Consider the following 13,412-nt stretch of genomic DNA (forward strand, 5'->3'; position numbering starts at 1 on the left):
GGGTGTTGCTGGAGCTGCTGTTGCTTTTTAACAAGAAGACAGTTATGAAGTTGTGAAAGGGAAGAACTGGCTGTAGCAAGACCCATAACATCAAAAATATTAAGCTACTAATTTAGTGAAAGCCGAAATGTATGCTAGACAGAACTATGGCTTTAAAATTATGTCCTAATATATAGACATCTAAATAGAACAAGTACAATGTTTAGGTTCTGTAATAATTTTCAAAGACTTGCCCACAGAAATAGATTTTATTCTTTTTGAAATTTAGTGTTTGGTTGACTTAAGTTCCATCCTCAGAGTGCTTAATAACAGGAAACAGATCATGAGCCATACTGGGAAAACAAATGCGCAAATGATGTATTACAACGGAATAGTTAACAAAACTAAGCAGATTCTTCTTTTCACAATTATTTCAGAAGTGGATATGTCAGACATAATGAAGCACATAATTTTACAAAAAAAAAATTTATGCCAGGCCTATTTTTCAATTATTTTCTTAAGGCTACAGAAAATTTCAGGTAAAACAGAATTATAATGAGACACTAATGTTAAGACTATCTGCACAAACTTGACACATCAGAGCTAATCTTGAGACTGATGTGTTCCATTTCTACATGTCCTCTAAGGTTATTACTATGTCGCTTTGAACTAGTCCAATTCATGTAAAAAGTAAATTTTAGCAAAATATTTCCTTTTTTTTTCTTCTTTTGGGACAGGGTCTCTTCACTGTGTCGCCCAGGCTTGAGGGCCGTGGCACAATCTTGGCTCACTGCAACCTCTGCCTCCCAGGCTGAAGCGATCTTCCCACCTCAGCCTCCTGAGTAACTGGGACTACAGTACAGGTGCACGCCACCATGCCCAGCTAATTTTTGTATTTTTTGTAGAGACGGGGTTTTGCCATGTTGCCCAGGCTCTTCTCGAACTCCTGACCTCAAGTGATCCACCCGTCTCAGCAACCCAAAGTGTTAGGATTACAGGTGTGAGCTACAGTACCCAGCCAAAAGATTTCCTTTTCTTAGGAAGGATTATTTCTGCCCACTATTTTACTACAAAGAATTGTACACTTCTAAGCATTCATGTAATATTATATAACTTTAAATGATTGGTCAAGAGGTAAAGTTATTACATATATCTTGAAAACATTTTTCTATGAATTTATGTTAAAGTATCTTCCCTTAAGGAAAAAAGGTAACAGAAAATAAATCTTATGATGCTGTTAGAAAAATACTATAATCAACTATATCTGACCAATGAGAACAACATGTAGGAAGCACTTAGATCAGAAAGCCCATCTATGTTGTCTGTAAGTTGTCAGTTGATGTGATGCCCCATTACTCAAGAGATCAAAAGATGGTATAAAACATGTATATATTCTACAGCCGTAATTATTTTTAAAAACTTCGTGTCACACATGTAATTTTAGGTACATAAACCATTGGCTAAAAATGTAATCTATTCAATGCCTACAAATTATGTTACTCTCATTGAATAAAATCTTTCGACATCTATAAATTCTGACTCTCAAGAAGCCAATATTAATAGATCACTCAATTAACCTTCTAGTCCATAATTTTAGATAGTTTCTACTACTTTTCTGTTCATACTAACTTCCTCCTAATGAGATAACTACTCTAACAAGCCTGCCTGCCACTTTTACACAAAAAGCTCACATTCTTTCCTTTATTTAGGGGAGGGAGACAATATGAGTGAAAAATATTAATAAAGTATCTATTACAGGCAAGAAACTGTCAAAATTGATTTTAAAAACACCTCAACTTTTGTGAGCAAGGAGACAGAAATATAATACCTTGGGCCAGGTGCAGTGGCTCAAGCCTGTAATCCCAGCACTTTGGAAGGCCAACGTGGGTGATCCTTGAGGTCAGGCATTTGAGACCAGCCTGGCCAACATGATGAAACCCTGTCTCTACTAAAAATACAAAAATTAGCTGGGCATGGTGGCACACGCCTGTAATCCCAGCTACTTGGGAGGCTGAGGCAGGAGAATAGCTTGAACCTGGGAGGCGGAGGTTACAGTGAGCCAGGATGGCACCACTGCACTCCAGCCTGGGCGACAGAGGGAGACTCCATCTCAAAAAAAAAAAAAATGAAATATAATACCTTGTACTATAATTCTTACTCCATATATTTGGGGGATGAGGTGTTCTGGATAATCAAACATATTGGTTGATTAAAAATTATCATTCATATCAGATATAGATGTACCAATAATTAGAGTGTGATAAAATATGCTTTAACAAAGCTACCTGGACCAGAATCTTCCTGTGATGATCCAGAACGCCTCTAAGGGTTGTGTGTCCATGGCAGGGTTTTTCAATCTGTGAATCTTGGAGAAAGCTCTACAGCTCTGCACGTGTATCTTAGAGGTAAAGGTGCTGGCTTAAAGGGAGGGTCTGCAGCCTTGCCTGTCTCCCCACCTAGAGTCACTCCACCTGCATCTGTTTTATGTATTTGTGTTTCCATGTAATATTTGGAAAAGGAATCTACTGGTAAAAAAAAAAAAATTGAAAATCAAGTCCTAAGGAAAGGGGTCATCAATAAATTGGTTACAGTTAACTATAAATGTCCAGAAATACTAGTTTATAGCTACCATTTGAAAGCATATTACAAAACAGCTCTTGATTTACTAACACTTAAAACATTGCGTCCAAAGCATAAAACCAAAGCTGGAATTAAATGGAAAACAACACTCAATACCTTAAAAGGTCTTACTCTTGTGTTTCGGTGGTTTCCCTCAACCTCAAATGGTTTGTGAGTAATTATGTCTTTTCTCTGCGTAGTATAATTCTGCACGAAAAAAAGTAGTAGTGTGGGTTAACAGACTTTAAAGTTTACTTTAAAAGCTTGTTTTACCATTAGAAAACACATTTTAAATGTACAGGATTAAGAACACAAATCAGGGAGCAGGGAGCTTAGCTGTAGAGCACATACACATCTCCTCCTTGACCCATGCTAACTTGACCCTCGACTTTGACTAACATGATCCATGCTAGTTTGTGAGGAGCCAGGATCATTTACGCCTGTAACAAGTATAAAACATACTCGTGTATAACATAATGGGTGAATCTGAGAAAATGGATGATACATCTAGCATTTATTCAGGCAGCTAGGAGAGAAATAAACCCATTACTATCAGGAGTTGCTAAAGGGTTCCTACTGCCTAAGAAGAATACAAATCCTCAACATTGCAGGAGGCAGGTTTTCCTGACTCAGGTAACTGATCTGAGGTGATGCTCTTGCCATGGCTAGAAAAGTACCAGAAATAAAAGAAAGAACTACATTAGTAAGTCTGTAACTATGAAGAACCTAAATCCTCTGGTGGAGACAGAAAAGATGGGGCCCATTCTTAAGATGGTTTCCTTTTTCTAAAATCAACAGTCTTATCACCTTCTATTATTTCCACTTTCTGCAGAGTCTGGCCAGAGGGAGGACTGTACTAGGCAACTGCTGACATGGCTCCCAGTGATCCGACCAATTATTCCTCCCTTCGAGTGTCGGCAGGGCCTAGGAACTTGCTTCTTGCAAAAAGAATATGGTAAAGGATGAGATTTTACTTGTGAAATTAGGTTACCGACTCTGGCTTCCATCTTTCTCGCCATTACTTGCCTGTTCTTATGGAACTAGCTGCCATTTTGTGAGCTGCCCTATAAAAAGGCAAATCTTTAAGACAGAAAGTAGATTAGTGTTGGTTGGGGGTGGCAAAGGGGAGTAACGAAACAGGCATGAGGGTCCATATTGGGTAATGAAAATATTCTAAAACTGGACTGTGGTGATGGTTGCACACTTTGGTTAATTTACTAAAAATCATTAAATTGTACACCTAAAATGGGTGAATTTTATGGTATGTGAATTATGCCTTAATAAATATGTTCCAAGAGATCTTAAGTGTTGTTCCCAAAAAATCTTTTTTGAATTTTTTTCTTTCATTATTATTATATTTTTTTGTAGAGATGAGGTCTAGCCACGTTGCCCAGGCAGGTCTTGAACTCCTGGGCTCAAGCAATCCTCCTGCCTTGGCCTCCCAAAGTGCTAGGATTACAAGCATGAGCCACTGCACCTGGCCCCCCAAAAAATCTTAAGAAAGCTAGATTTATTAGCTTTATTTAATGAATCCAATAAAAGCCTACTAAATCAAGTAAGAAATGACCATTTCTTCTGTCATAATAACTTTAAGCATCAACGGAATCTTATAACATATACTTAATGAACAATTACAAACGTGAAAAATATTGGTGATCCCTGCACATTTTGATGTATTGGAGAAGAAGAAATTATAAAAATGAAAATTTTGGAACTGCAATCTTACCACGTAAGGTTTTTCAATACATTTTCTAAAATTTGATTTTATAAAATGTGTGGGTTTTTGGAATCCATCAGTATGAACATTCTTTACCTTTGAAAAACTGGAATTCTGATCATCCCTAATAAGGAAACAGAGAAAATAAGAATATTTTATTAGTATACCTTTTTTTCCAAGAAATAAACAAGAATAATTTTAAAAAGCCCCTTCAGAAACAATTAAAGTAGCACACAAGTGATATCTCAATGATCTATCACTACTAAAATTACAAATGATAGTCATTAGGGCTAAACCCCTCATTTTCCAACAAATGTTATTTATCTAAGTTGGAGGTTAGCAATGCGGAAAAACACTCCTTGAACCAGGTTCTCAATCTGGGGTCTAAGGACAGGCTTCCTGGGGGCTGTAACCCCCTGAAACCATATGTGAAATGTGTGTTTTGAGGAAAGATAATTACTGCTCTAGAACCTTTGGCAGCACTGCCCCCCTCCCCTTCTTGCTGACAGCTCCTACTGGTGGAAGCACCAATGGCTCATGACCCAGCCCATTCAACAGAGGCAAGGTGTATGACTGGCTCAGGGTCCCCTCACTGGCAGAGCTGAGGCCTCTGATACTGCAGGACCACAGCAGCGAAGGACAGCCTCCTCTCTCCCGTCATCATGAGGTACTGAGGCCACAAAGGGCTCTTCTCAGGCAGCCCTATCTGGGAGGGAGGTCCTTCCCTGGGATCTTCCTCTGATCTCCAAAGCCTCATTTCCACAGCCCTTGGGGATTCCTCTCCGCGTCACATCCTGCATCTCTCTACAATGCTTCTCAGCCCCTTCCTGTATCTTCTGCAGGCCCACCTTCACTCTTTCCCATGGATTCCCCACTGGCAACAAGATAACTTCCACACTCCTCATCGTGACCCCCCAAAGCCCTTTCTGCTCTGGCCCTTGCTACCTCGCTCCAATCTCCCCAACAGGCACACTGAGCTTCAGGATTTTTTGTTTGCTTGTTTTTGAGACAGAGTCTTGCTCTGTTGCCCAGGCTGGAGTGCAGTGGCACAATCTCGGCTCATTGCAACCTCCACCTCCTGAGTTCAAGTGATTCTCCTGCCTCAGCCTCCCGAGTAGCTGGGATTACAGGTGCACGCCATCACACTCCGCTAATTTTTTCTATTTTTAGTAGACACGGGGTTTCACCATGTTGGCCAGCCTGGTCTTGAACTCCTGACCTCAAGTAATCCATCCACCTTGGCCTCCCAAAGTGCTGGGATTATAGGCGTGAGCCACCGTGCCCAGCCAGGAATATTGAAGTACATGTGGTTCCTGGCACAAAGCAATCTCTCCTGCTTCTACACCTTTGCATGTGCAGTTCCTTCTGTGACCATTTCCTTCTACTTAGATTAACTTAAAGATTTAGATCCATTTGTACCTCTTCAAGGAAGAGTTTCCTAAACCCTTCTGAGGTGAACTAGGTACTCCCTGCTATGTGCACATGTAGCATTTTTGGGTCTTAACACCTATCATTCCGTATTTGTAACTACTGGTGTACCTGTCTGTTTAACGGAACAAGTTGCTATTCCTTCAGAGGAAGCAATGCGGATGATTCATTTTGTGGCTCCAGCTCTGATCCCAGAATCTGACATGAAATAGACACTCGGGGTTTTTTAAATGTTAAAAAGGCCTATGCTTTGTCAAAATGCTCACGACAGTAGGTCAAAAGAGTAAAGTGCAAAGTTGTATATTGAGGATAATTTCAATTATTTAAAATATACACATATGTGCCCAGAAAAAATAAATGACAAGAAATGTGCTAAATATTAACAGTGGTCATCTCTGACTGGTAAAATTAGGAATGCCTTATATTTTTGATTTTATACTTTATTATATTTTTCCAAATGATTACCATTAGTGTGTATGACTACTTCTACAAACAAAGCAATGGATTTTTTAAAATTCTCTTTGCAAAGCCTATATCTGATGAGGGAGCTGTATCCAGAATATATAAAGAACTCCTACACCTCAACAATAAAAATACTTTGATTTTAAAATGGGCAAAGGATTTGAATAGAAATTTCTCCAAAGACATACCAATGGCCAATAAGCACATGGAAAGATGCTCAACATCATTAGCCATTAGAGAAATGCAAATCAAAACCACAATGAGATACCACTTTACACTAACTAGGATGGCTATAACCAAAAAGAAGACAATACCAATATGCATAACATCACTATTTACAATAGCCAAAGGGTGAAAGCAATACAAATGTCCACAGAAAAACAGATAAACAAAATGTAGTGCAGCCATACAATGGAATATTATTCAGCCTTAAAAGAGAATGAATTTTTTAAAAAAGGAATGAAATTCTGACACATGATACAACATGAATTGACCCTGAAAACACTATGTTAAGTGAAAGAAGCCAGAGACAAAAGGACAAATATTGTCTGATTCTACTTATATCAGATACCCACAATAGGCAAATTCATATAGACAGAAAGAATAGAGGTTACCAGGGGCTGCAGAGAGGAGAGCATGAGGAGTTACCGTTCAATGGAAACAGAGTTTCTGTTTGTGAAGATGAAAAAGTTCTGGAAGTAGATAGTGGTGATGATTGTACAACATTGTGAATATACTCAATGTCAATGAATTTTACACTTAAAAATGGTTAAAATGGTAAATTTAGGATATGTATATTTTGCCACAATACAAAAATTAAATCCTTTGATATTTGATTTTTGACCAGGCAAATGAATGCTCAGATTAAAGAATCTATTTCCCAGCTGCCCTGCAGCTAGGCATGGCCATGGGACTAAATTTTGGCCAAGTTATCATGTGTAAATTTCAAGAAGTCTTTAAAGGAAAGGCTAGTATGAGGACATGATGGCTAGGGCACAAATACCCATCTTGGATCATGAGACAGATGCTACATACAGAGGATATGGGAGGAAGAAGATTTAAGCAGCCTGGTTCCCTGATGTGTCCACTCTACCGTGTTGACCCTATCATGTAGATTTCCTACCTCTAATCTTTTTTTTTTCACTTGAGAAGGAAATACTTTTTTTCTCTAGCTCTTACAGTCCATTCTCCACCCAGCAACCACAGTGATCCTTTTAAAATTTAAGTGAGATTATGTCTCTTCTCTGGTTAGAACTCAAAATGTTTTCTAACTTCATCCAGAATAAAATACAAAGTCTTCACGTCCTTCAGTTCTTCAAAGCCCTTCGTGATTGGCCTCATCTACTCTCTCCCTTTACCACCCTGTCACAACCCCACTGTCCCCCTTTCTATTCCTTAAACAAAAGCAGGCATGCTGAAGGTCTTTGCTTTTGCTGTTCCCTCTCTTGAAATACTATCCCCTCAAATAACCCTACGGCTAACACCCTCACTTAATTCACAACCCAGCTACATTTTTTAAAAGTCATAAGTGTACTCCATGATCACCCTAAATAAAACCATATCACACATGTCACTCTTTGCTATTAAATTTCCTCTTCTGCCTTATTTTCACCTATCACTCCACTGACATGTATTTATTTTCTGTCTTCTGCTATTAAATTATAAGTAACACGAAGACAAAGGTTTGTATATAGTTTTTCACTATATCCCCAGTCCTTAGAACAGTAACTAGAACAAAGAAATCAATATATAAATATCTGTTGACTATATGAATATATCTTTATAAAGTTCACTCTACTTCAGTATAGATTATGACTACTGCAATAGCAAGAACAAAAACTGATGTTTTCCCGTAACCTGCCCAGCTAAAACGACAGTCTGTCGTTCCAACTCCTTGTTAAAAAATAAAAATAAAAAATAAAAGAAATTCTTGGCAGTTTGATGTCCTCTTCAAGTCCACTGATACTATTTTTAAGCTACTTTATCAAACACACTCCATACCTCTATAACAAAACAACTCATTTACATTGTAGGAAACTTAGTAACTCCAGTTAGAAAAGGCAGAAATAGTGTGTCAGGAGAAAACATGGAGACATCAGAGTAAGAAACGGGTAAGAAGTGGAAGTAAATCCAGACCGTCCCCAACTTACAATGGTTTAACTTACAGTTTTTTTTTTTTTTTTACTTTACAATGGGTTATTGGGATGTTGCCCTATCATAAGTTAAGGAGCACCTGTAGAGAACAGATGGGTCCTAGAGGCGAGACAGAACCCCCAAGTGTTAGGTTTGCTTGTGAAAGATCCTAAGGCATCAGGGAATAGTAACCCAAATCTAAATGTATTACAAGTTAGGTATCCTCTGTCTTGTCTACTCCTTTGGGAACTCTTCATTCATTCAACAAATATGAACTGAGCTCAGGGCAGTGGGGATACAACAGTGAGCAAACACAGACAGAAAGGCTGCATACAACTTTTTGAAGGAAAGCCACACAGGTGAGAAATCACTACATCCTATGACTTATGATTGCATCATGTTTCATTTCTTTCGTATTTCTGTGGAAACTACCCTGACTTGATTTTAAAAGTTTATATAAAAACATATAATGAGGTCAATTTTTATAAACTGAATTTCTAAGATAAAAGGATAATATATTTTTCTTATTTAAATAAGGAAACTGAATTAGGATAAAGTGAGAGATTAATAAGAAGAGTTGGCAACGATGTGGAGCAACTGGACCCTTCAGATGCTGCTGGTGGAAATGTAAAATAGCACAGCCACTTTGGAAAACAGTCTGGCAGTTCCTCAAAGAGTTAATCATAGAGTAACCATCAAACTCATCAATTCCACTCCTAGCTATATACTGAAGAGAAACGAAAACAGGTATCTGCACAAAAACTTGCACACAAATGTTCACAGCACAGTTATTCACAAACAGACAACAAGTGGAAACAACCCAAATGTCCATCAACTGGTGAATGGATAAACAGAATACGATATAGCCATACAATGGAATATTATTCAGCCATACATAAGAATTCTCATGCTACAACATGGATGAGCATTAAAAGCATTATGCTATAGGAAAGAAGTCAGTTACGAGAGGCCACATATTATATTATTGAATTTATATGAAATGTCAGGCCAGTTGTGGTGGCTCATGCCTGTACTCCCAGCACTTTGGGAGACTGAGTCGGGTAGATCCCTTGAGCACAGGAGTTTGAGACCAGCCTGGGCAACATGGTGAAACCCCGTCTCTACAAAAAAAAAAATACGAAAAATTAGCCGGGCGTGGTGGCAGGAGCCTGTGGTCCCAGCTGCTCGGGAGGCCGAGGTGGGAGAATCACCTGAGCCTCACGGAAGGTTGAGGCTGCAGTGAGCTGTGATTGTGCCTCTGTACTCCATCCTGGGTGACAGAGAGAGACCCTGTCTCAAAAAAAAAAAAAAGAAAAGAAAAATGATTATATGAAATGTCAGGATTAGACAAATCCAAAGATACAGAAAATAGAACAGTGGTTGCCAGGGACTAAGGGGGAAGGAGAAATGGGGCAGGGAGTGGCAGCTAATGGGTAGAGGGTTTACTTTTGGGGTGATGAAATGTTTCGGAATTAGATAGTAATGATGGTTGCATAAGTTCGTTAATATACTAAAAACTACTGAATTGTTTATTTTTGCAGGATGAATGTTAAGTAATGTCTCATTTTTAAAAACTCCCCATGGCTCCACTATGCCTCACCACGTATCCAATACAAATAAAATGATCCAACAGACCCAGCAAAAGACAGCTTGTAGGAACACATCCTTGCACACTACCACACTGTCCTCAAAGCTAGCATTCATAATACTTAATGCTGACCAGCTACTCTACCTTACACTCATCACTTTACTTAATCTTAACCACCACTGTGAGGTAAGTACAACTCTTATCCCTATTTTACAGATGAGGAAACAGAGACAAAATGATTTTCCCAAAGTCAGTCACATAGCTAGGAATCTAAGAGCCAGCCACTGAACTCAGGTCCAACTCCAGTGCTCAAGTTCTTAATCACGTCAAGGGGTAAAGATACATCCTAAAGCATCTTATGATCTTTAAAATATGCTGATTGTCTTAAATCTGTTTTTAAAATCCTGTTTCTTGGTACTGGGTTTCTTACACTTGTTGAGTCAAGAAAAGCATGATAGAGAGCTTGTGTCATTAAGGAGCAGAGTCATGTCATGCATTAACCATATCATATTAGGAGACTGGAGACTTTCACCCAGCAAGGGACAACATTTTTACTCTTTCATTTTCAATTGTTTTATATACCTCAACACATCGTTTCACTATGTTTTAATTAGTTCTGAATTTATTGTCAGCATCAAGTCCATATATTCTGACCTAGTTAGCTACAGACTTGACTTAAAAGTCTTGTCAAATACATTATCTTAGCAATTTGATAGAAAAGATTATGGAAAAACAATTAGCACTGTCTCTTTGTATTCATACAGTCTCACTTTTTGGGAGATCCAAGTAGTATAAGAACTCAAGTGAACTGGAAATGTTGTCCTGTTCAATTATACCTCATAATCATATGGGGCCCCAGAGTTGCCATGAGTTCCATCCACATGGTGTTCAGAACTAGAGATAAACTGGGGTTGATCTAGACTACTAAGAGCCCCTAAACAGAAGTATGAGGTTAAGAAAGAAAAATCTACTGAGGATCTATTTGCCATATATGACATAAGTACTTCACATGTGCCAACTCGTTTAATACTCATAACTGCCCCATAGCATAAATTGATTTTAACATCATTTTACAGATGAAGAGGCTCCAGAGACTAAGCAAATTTGTCCAAGATCGGTCAGCTTGTAAACTGAGAGAGATAAGATTCAAACTTAGGTCTCCTCTGCATTTTCTACTACACCTGCCTCAATTTCATGGACGACATCCAAAAATGTGGATTTTTTTCACTTTTTGTCAGTACAGTGATCCACAATTATCCAGTACAGACATCCACAAAGAGTCCCAAAAGATAACTGTACTGACTTCAGGAAATTTTCTACTATTCAAAGACTAACCCAGAATCTAAAGGGCAGAATGTATCAGAGTTTCAATCAGCTCAAGCTAAATAGTCTGTAAACTTGCTGGTCCTGCCTCCTGCTAATATTCTAAAAGTGGTAACACTCCTCATCAGAATTACGAAGACCTCAAATATTCACCTACCCCATAGTTTTTGTTGTTTAAATCAAACCGCATATGATAATCACTGAATAACCTGGAAACATTTTAACAGATTTCACTTAAACATATAAGATGGATTTGAAGGAGCAAATCCTATATTAAAATGAAAATTATCATCACACAAAAAATGTAAAAATATGGTAAAACCCAAAGCTCCCTGATAACAGGATGTTTGTCATCTACTGATTACCTCTCTGCAGCACTAGCTATGTGAAAAATGTGCTCATCTTCATTCTGTAACCGTTCTTTTCGCCTTCTTTCAATGTCATGTCGTAGGTCATTTGGATCTATTATTTTGATCAGAGTCTGAGGAATTTTGACAGAAGACAAACCATTCACATTACTTTTAGTTGCACAAAGACCATATCTAACAAGAACGTTAATTACAAGTCCTAGATAAGTTACCTTGTACTCATCCTGCTAATGGTATTGTAAACTAATACAAATATTTTGAGACACAATTGACAATAAACAGTCAGAAAAGTTCCTAATATTGAACCAGGATTCCCACTTGTGGGACTCTAACCCAAATAAAAGGTTATCTACCTAAATAGATTCAAAACATTATATTTAAAATAACAAAAAATAGAAGCAACTTAAATGTAAAAAAAAAAAAATTAAGAGGAAGGGAAGAATGAGTAAATAAATCATGGTAAACTTAAGTCAAAAGAATAATGTACAATCATTTAATTTATGGTAATAAAGACTATGTGGAAGTCAACACAGAAAAGTGCTTATTGAAAAAAGTTAATTAGGCCGGGCGCAGTGGCTTATGCCTGTAATACCAGCACTTTGGGAGGCCGAGGTGGGCAGATCATTTGAACAGGAGTTCAAGACCAGCCTGGCCAACATAGTAAAACCCCATCTCCACCAAAAATACAAAAATTAGCCGGGCATGGTGATGGGCGCCTGTAATCCCAGCTACTTGGGAGGCTGAGGCAGGAGAATGGCTTGAACCTGGGAGGTGGAGGTTGCAGTGAGCTGAGATCGCGCCACTGCACTCCAGCCAGGGTGACAGAGTGAGACTCTGTCGCAAAAAAAAAAAAAAAAAAAGAAACAAACAAAAAAGTTAATTAAAACTTAACAAGGGCCAGGTGCAGTGGCTCATGCCTATAATCCCAGCACTTTGGGAGGCCGAGGTGGGTGGATCCCTTGAGTCCAGAAGTTCAAGACCAGCCTGGGCAACATGGAAAAACCCTGTCTCCACAAAAAATACAAAAATTAGCCGGGCATGGTAGTGCATGTCTATAGTCCTAGCTACTCAGGAGGCTGAGGTGGGAGGATCACTTGAGCCCAGGAGGTCGAGGCTGCAGTGAGCCATAATTGCACCACTGTACTCTAGCCTGGGTGAGACCAGGACTCTGTCTCAAAACAAAACTTAAAAAGCCTCAATCATAAAAGGTCATAGCGAATTCAGAGATTTTACATAAAAGGAATGTTATTATGGATCACGTGAAAAGAAAAAAGCATACAAAACTACATATACTATGATAGTGACTACGTTAAAATGCAAGCTATAAGACTGCCAGAAAAGACGATTAAATAATAGTTTGTGCTAAATGACTAAATTATAGGTGATTTTTTAAAAAACCACAGATTTCCTGTAAGTTGATTATAGGACTTTGATGATTAGAAATTGTCTGAAAATATCATTTGTTCAACAAATTAACCTATCTCCATAAATTCAGCAAAAATTATAATCATTTCACAAGTGAAAAAATTATTTATATATTCTATCAGAAATGTATTAAAATATCTCCTCTACAAAGACTCTTCATCCTCAATGAATAAATTAGCAGTTCTTTTAGAACTTGATATAATTCTTCTAAAACAAGAGCCAGTTTTCTTCCCTGCTGGCTAGTCAAGACAGTCTTTCTAATTAGCAAAGAAATGGGGGGTGGGAGGGGAGGTGTCGGGTGGGAACCACACACATGAATAAAGAAATTTAGTCCCTTATTTCCCTTATTTTGCTAGTTCATATTCCACAG

General features: G+C 38.2%; 1 protein-coding gene across 29 annotated transcripts in view; it reads right to left on the reverse strand.

Moving 5' to 3' along the window:
* BCLAF3 (BCLAF1 and THRAP3 family member 3) overlaps positions 1–13,412 on the reverse strand; it is a 75,748-nt gene that overhangs the window by 23,860 nt on the left and 38,476 nt on the right. For 18 of the 29 annotated variants that reach the window (XR_010154651.1, XR_008542086.2, XR_008542090.2 and 15 more), the window contains 3 exons: positions 11,615–11,730; positions 4,325–4,439; positions 2,716–2,805 (listed from right to left, as the gene is read on the reverse strand). Coding sequence is in view for 16 of the 29 variants with exons in the window: in XM_054676984.2 (XP_054532959.1) it covers positions 2,716–2,805; positions 4,325–4,439; positions 11,615–11,730 (321 nt within the window). In the remaining 13 variants the exon portion in view is untranslated. Of the gene's footprint in view, positions 1–2,264; positions 2,806–3,405; positions 3,534–4,324; positions 4,440–11,614; positions 11,731–13,412 lie in introns of all 29 variants that reach the window. The other 11 variants (XR_010154653.1, XR_010154654.1, XM_054676985.2 and 8 more) reach the window with 8 other exon arrangements.

Source organism: Pan troglodytes, chromosome X (genome assembly GCF_028858775.2).
Source record: "Pan troglodytes isolate AG18354 chromosome X, NHGRI_mPanTro3-v2.0_pri, whole genome shotgun sequence".
Lineage (NCBI taxonomy): Eukaryota > Metazoa > Chordata > Mammalia > Primates > Hominidae > Pan > Pan troglodytes.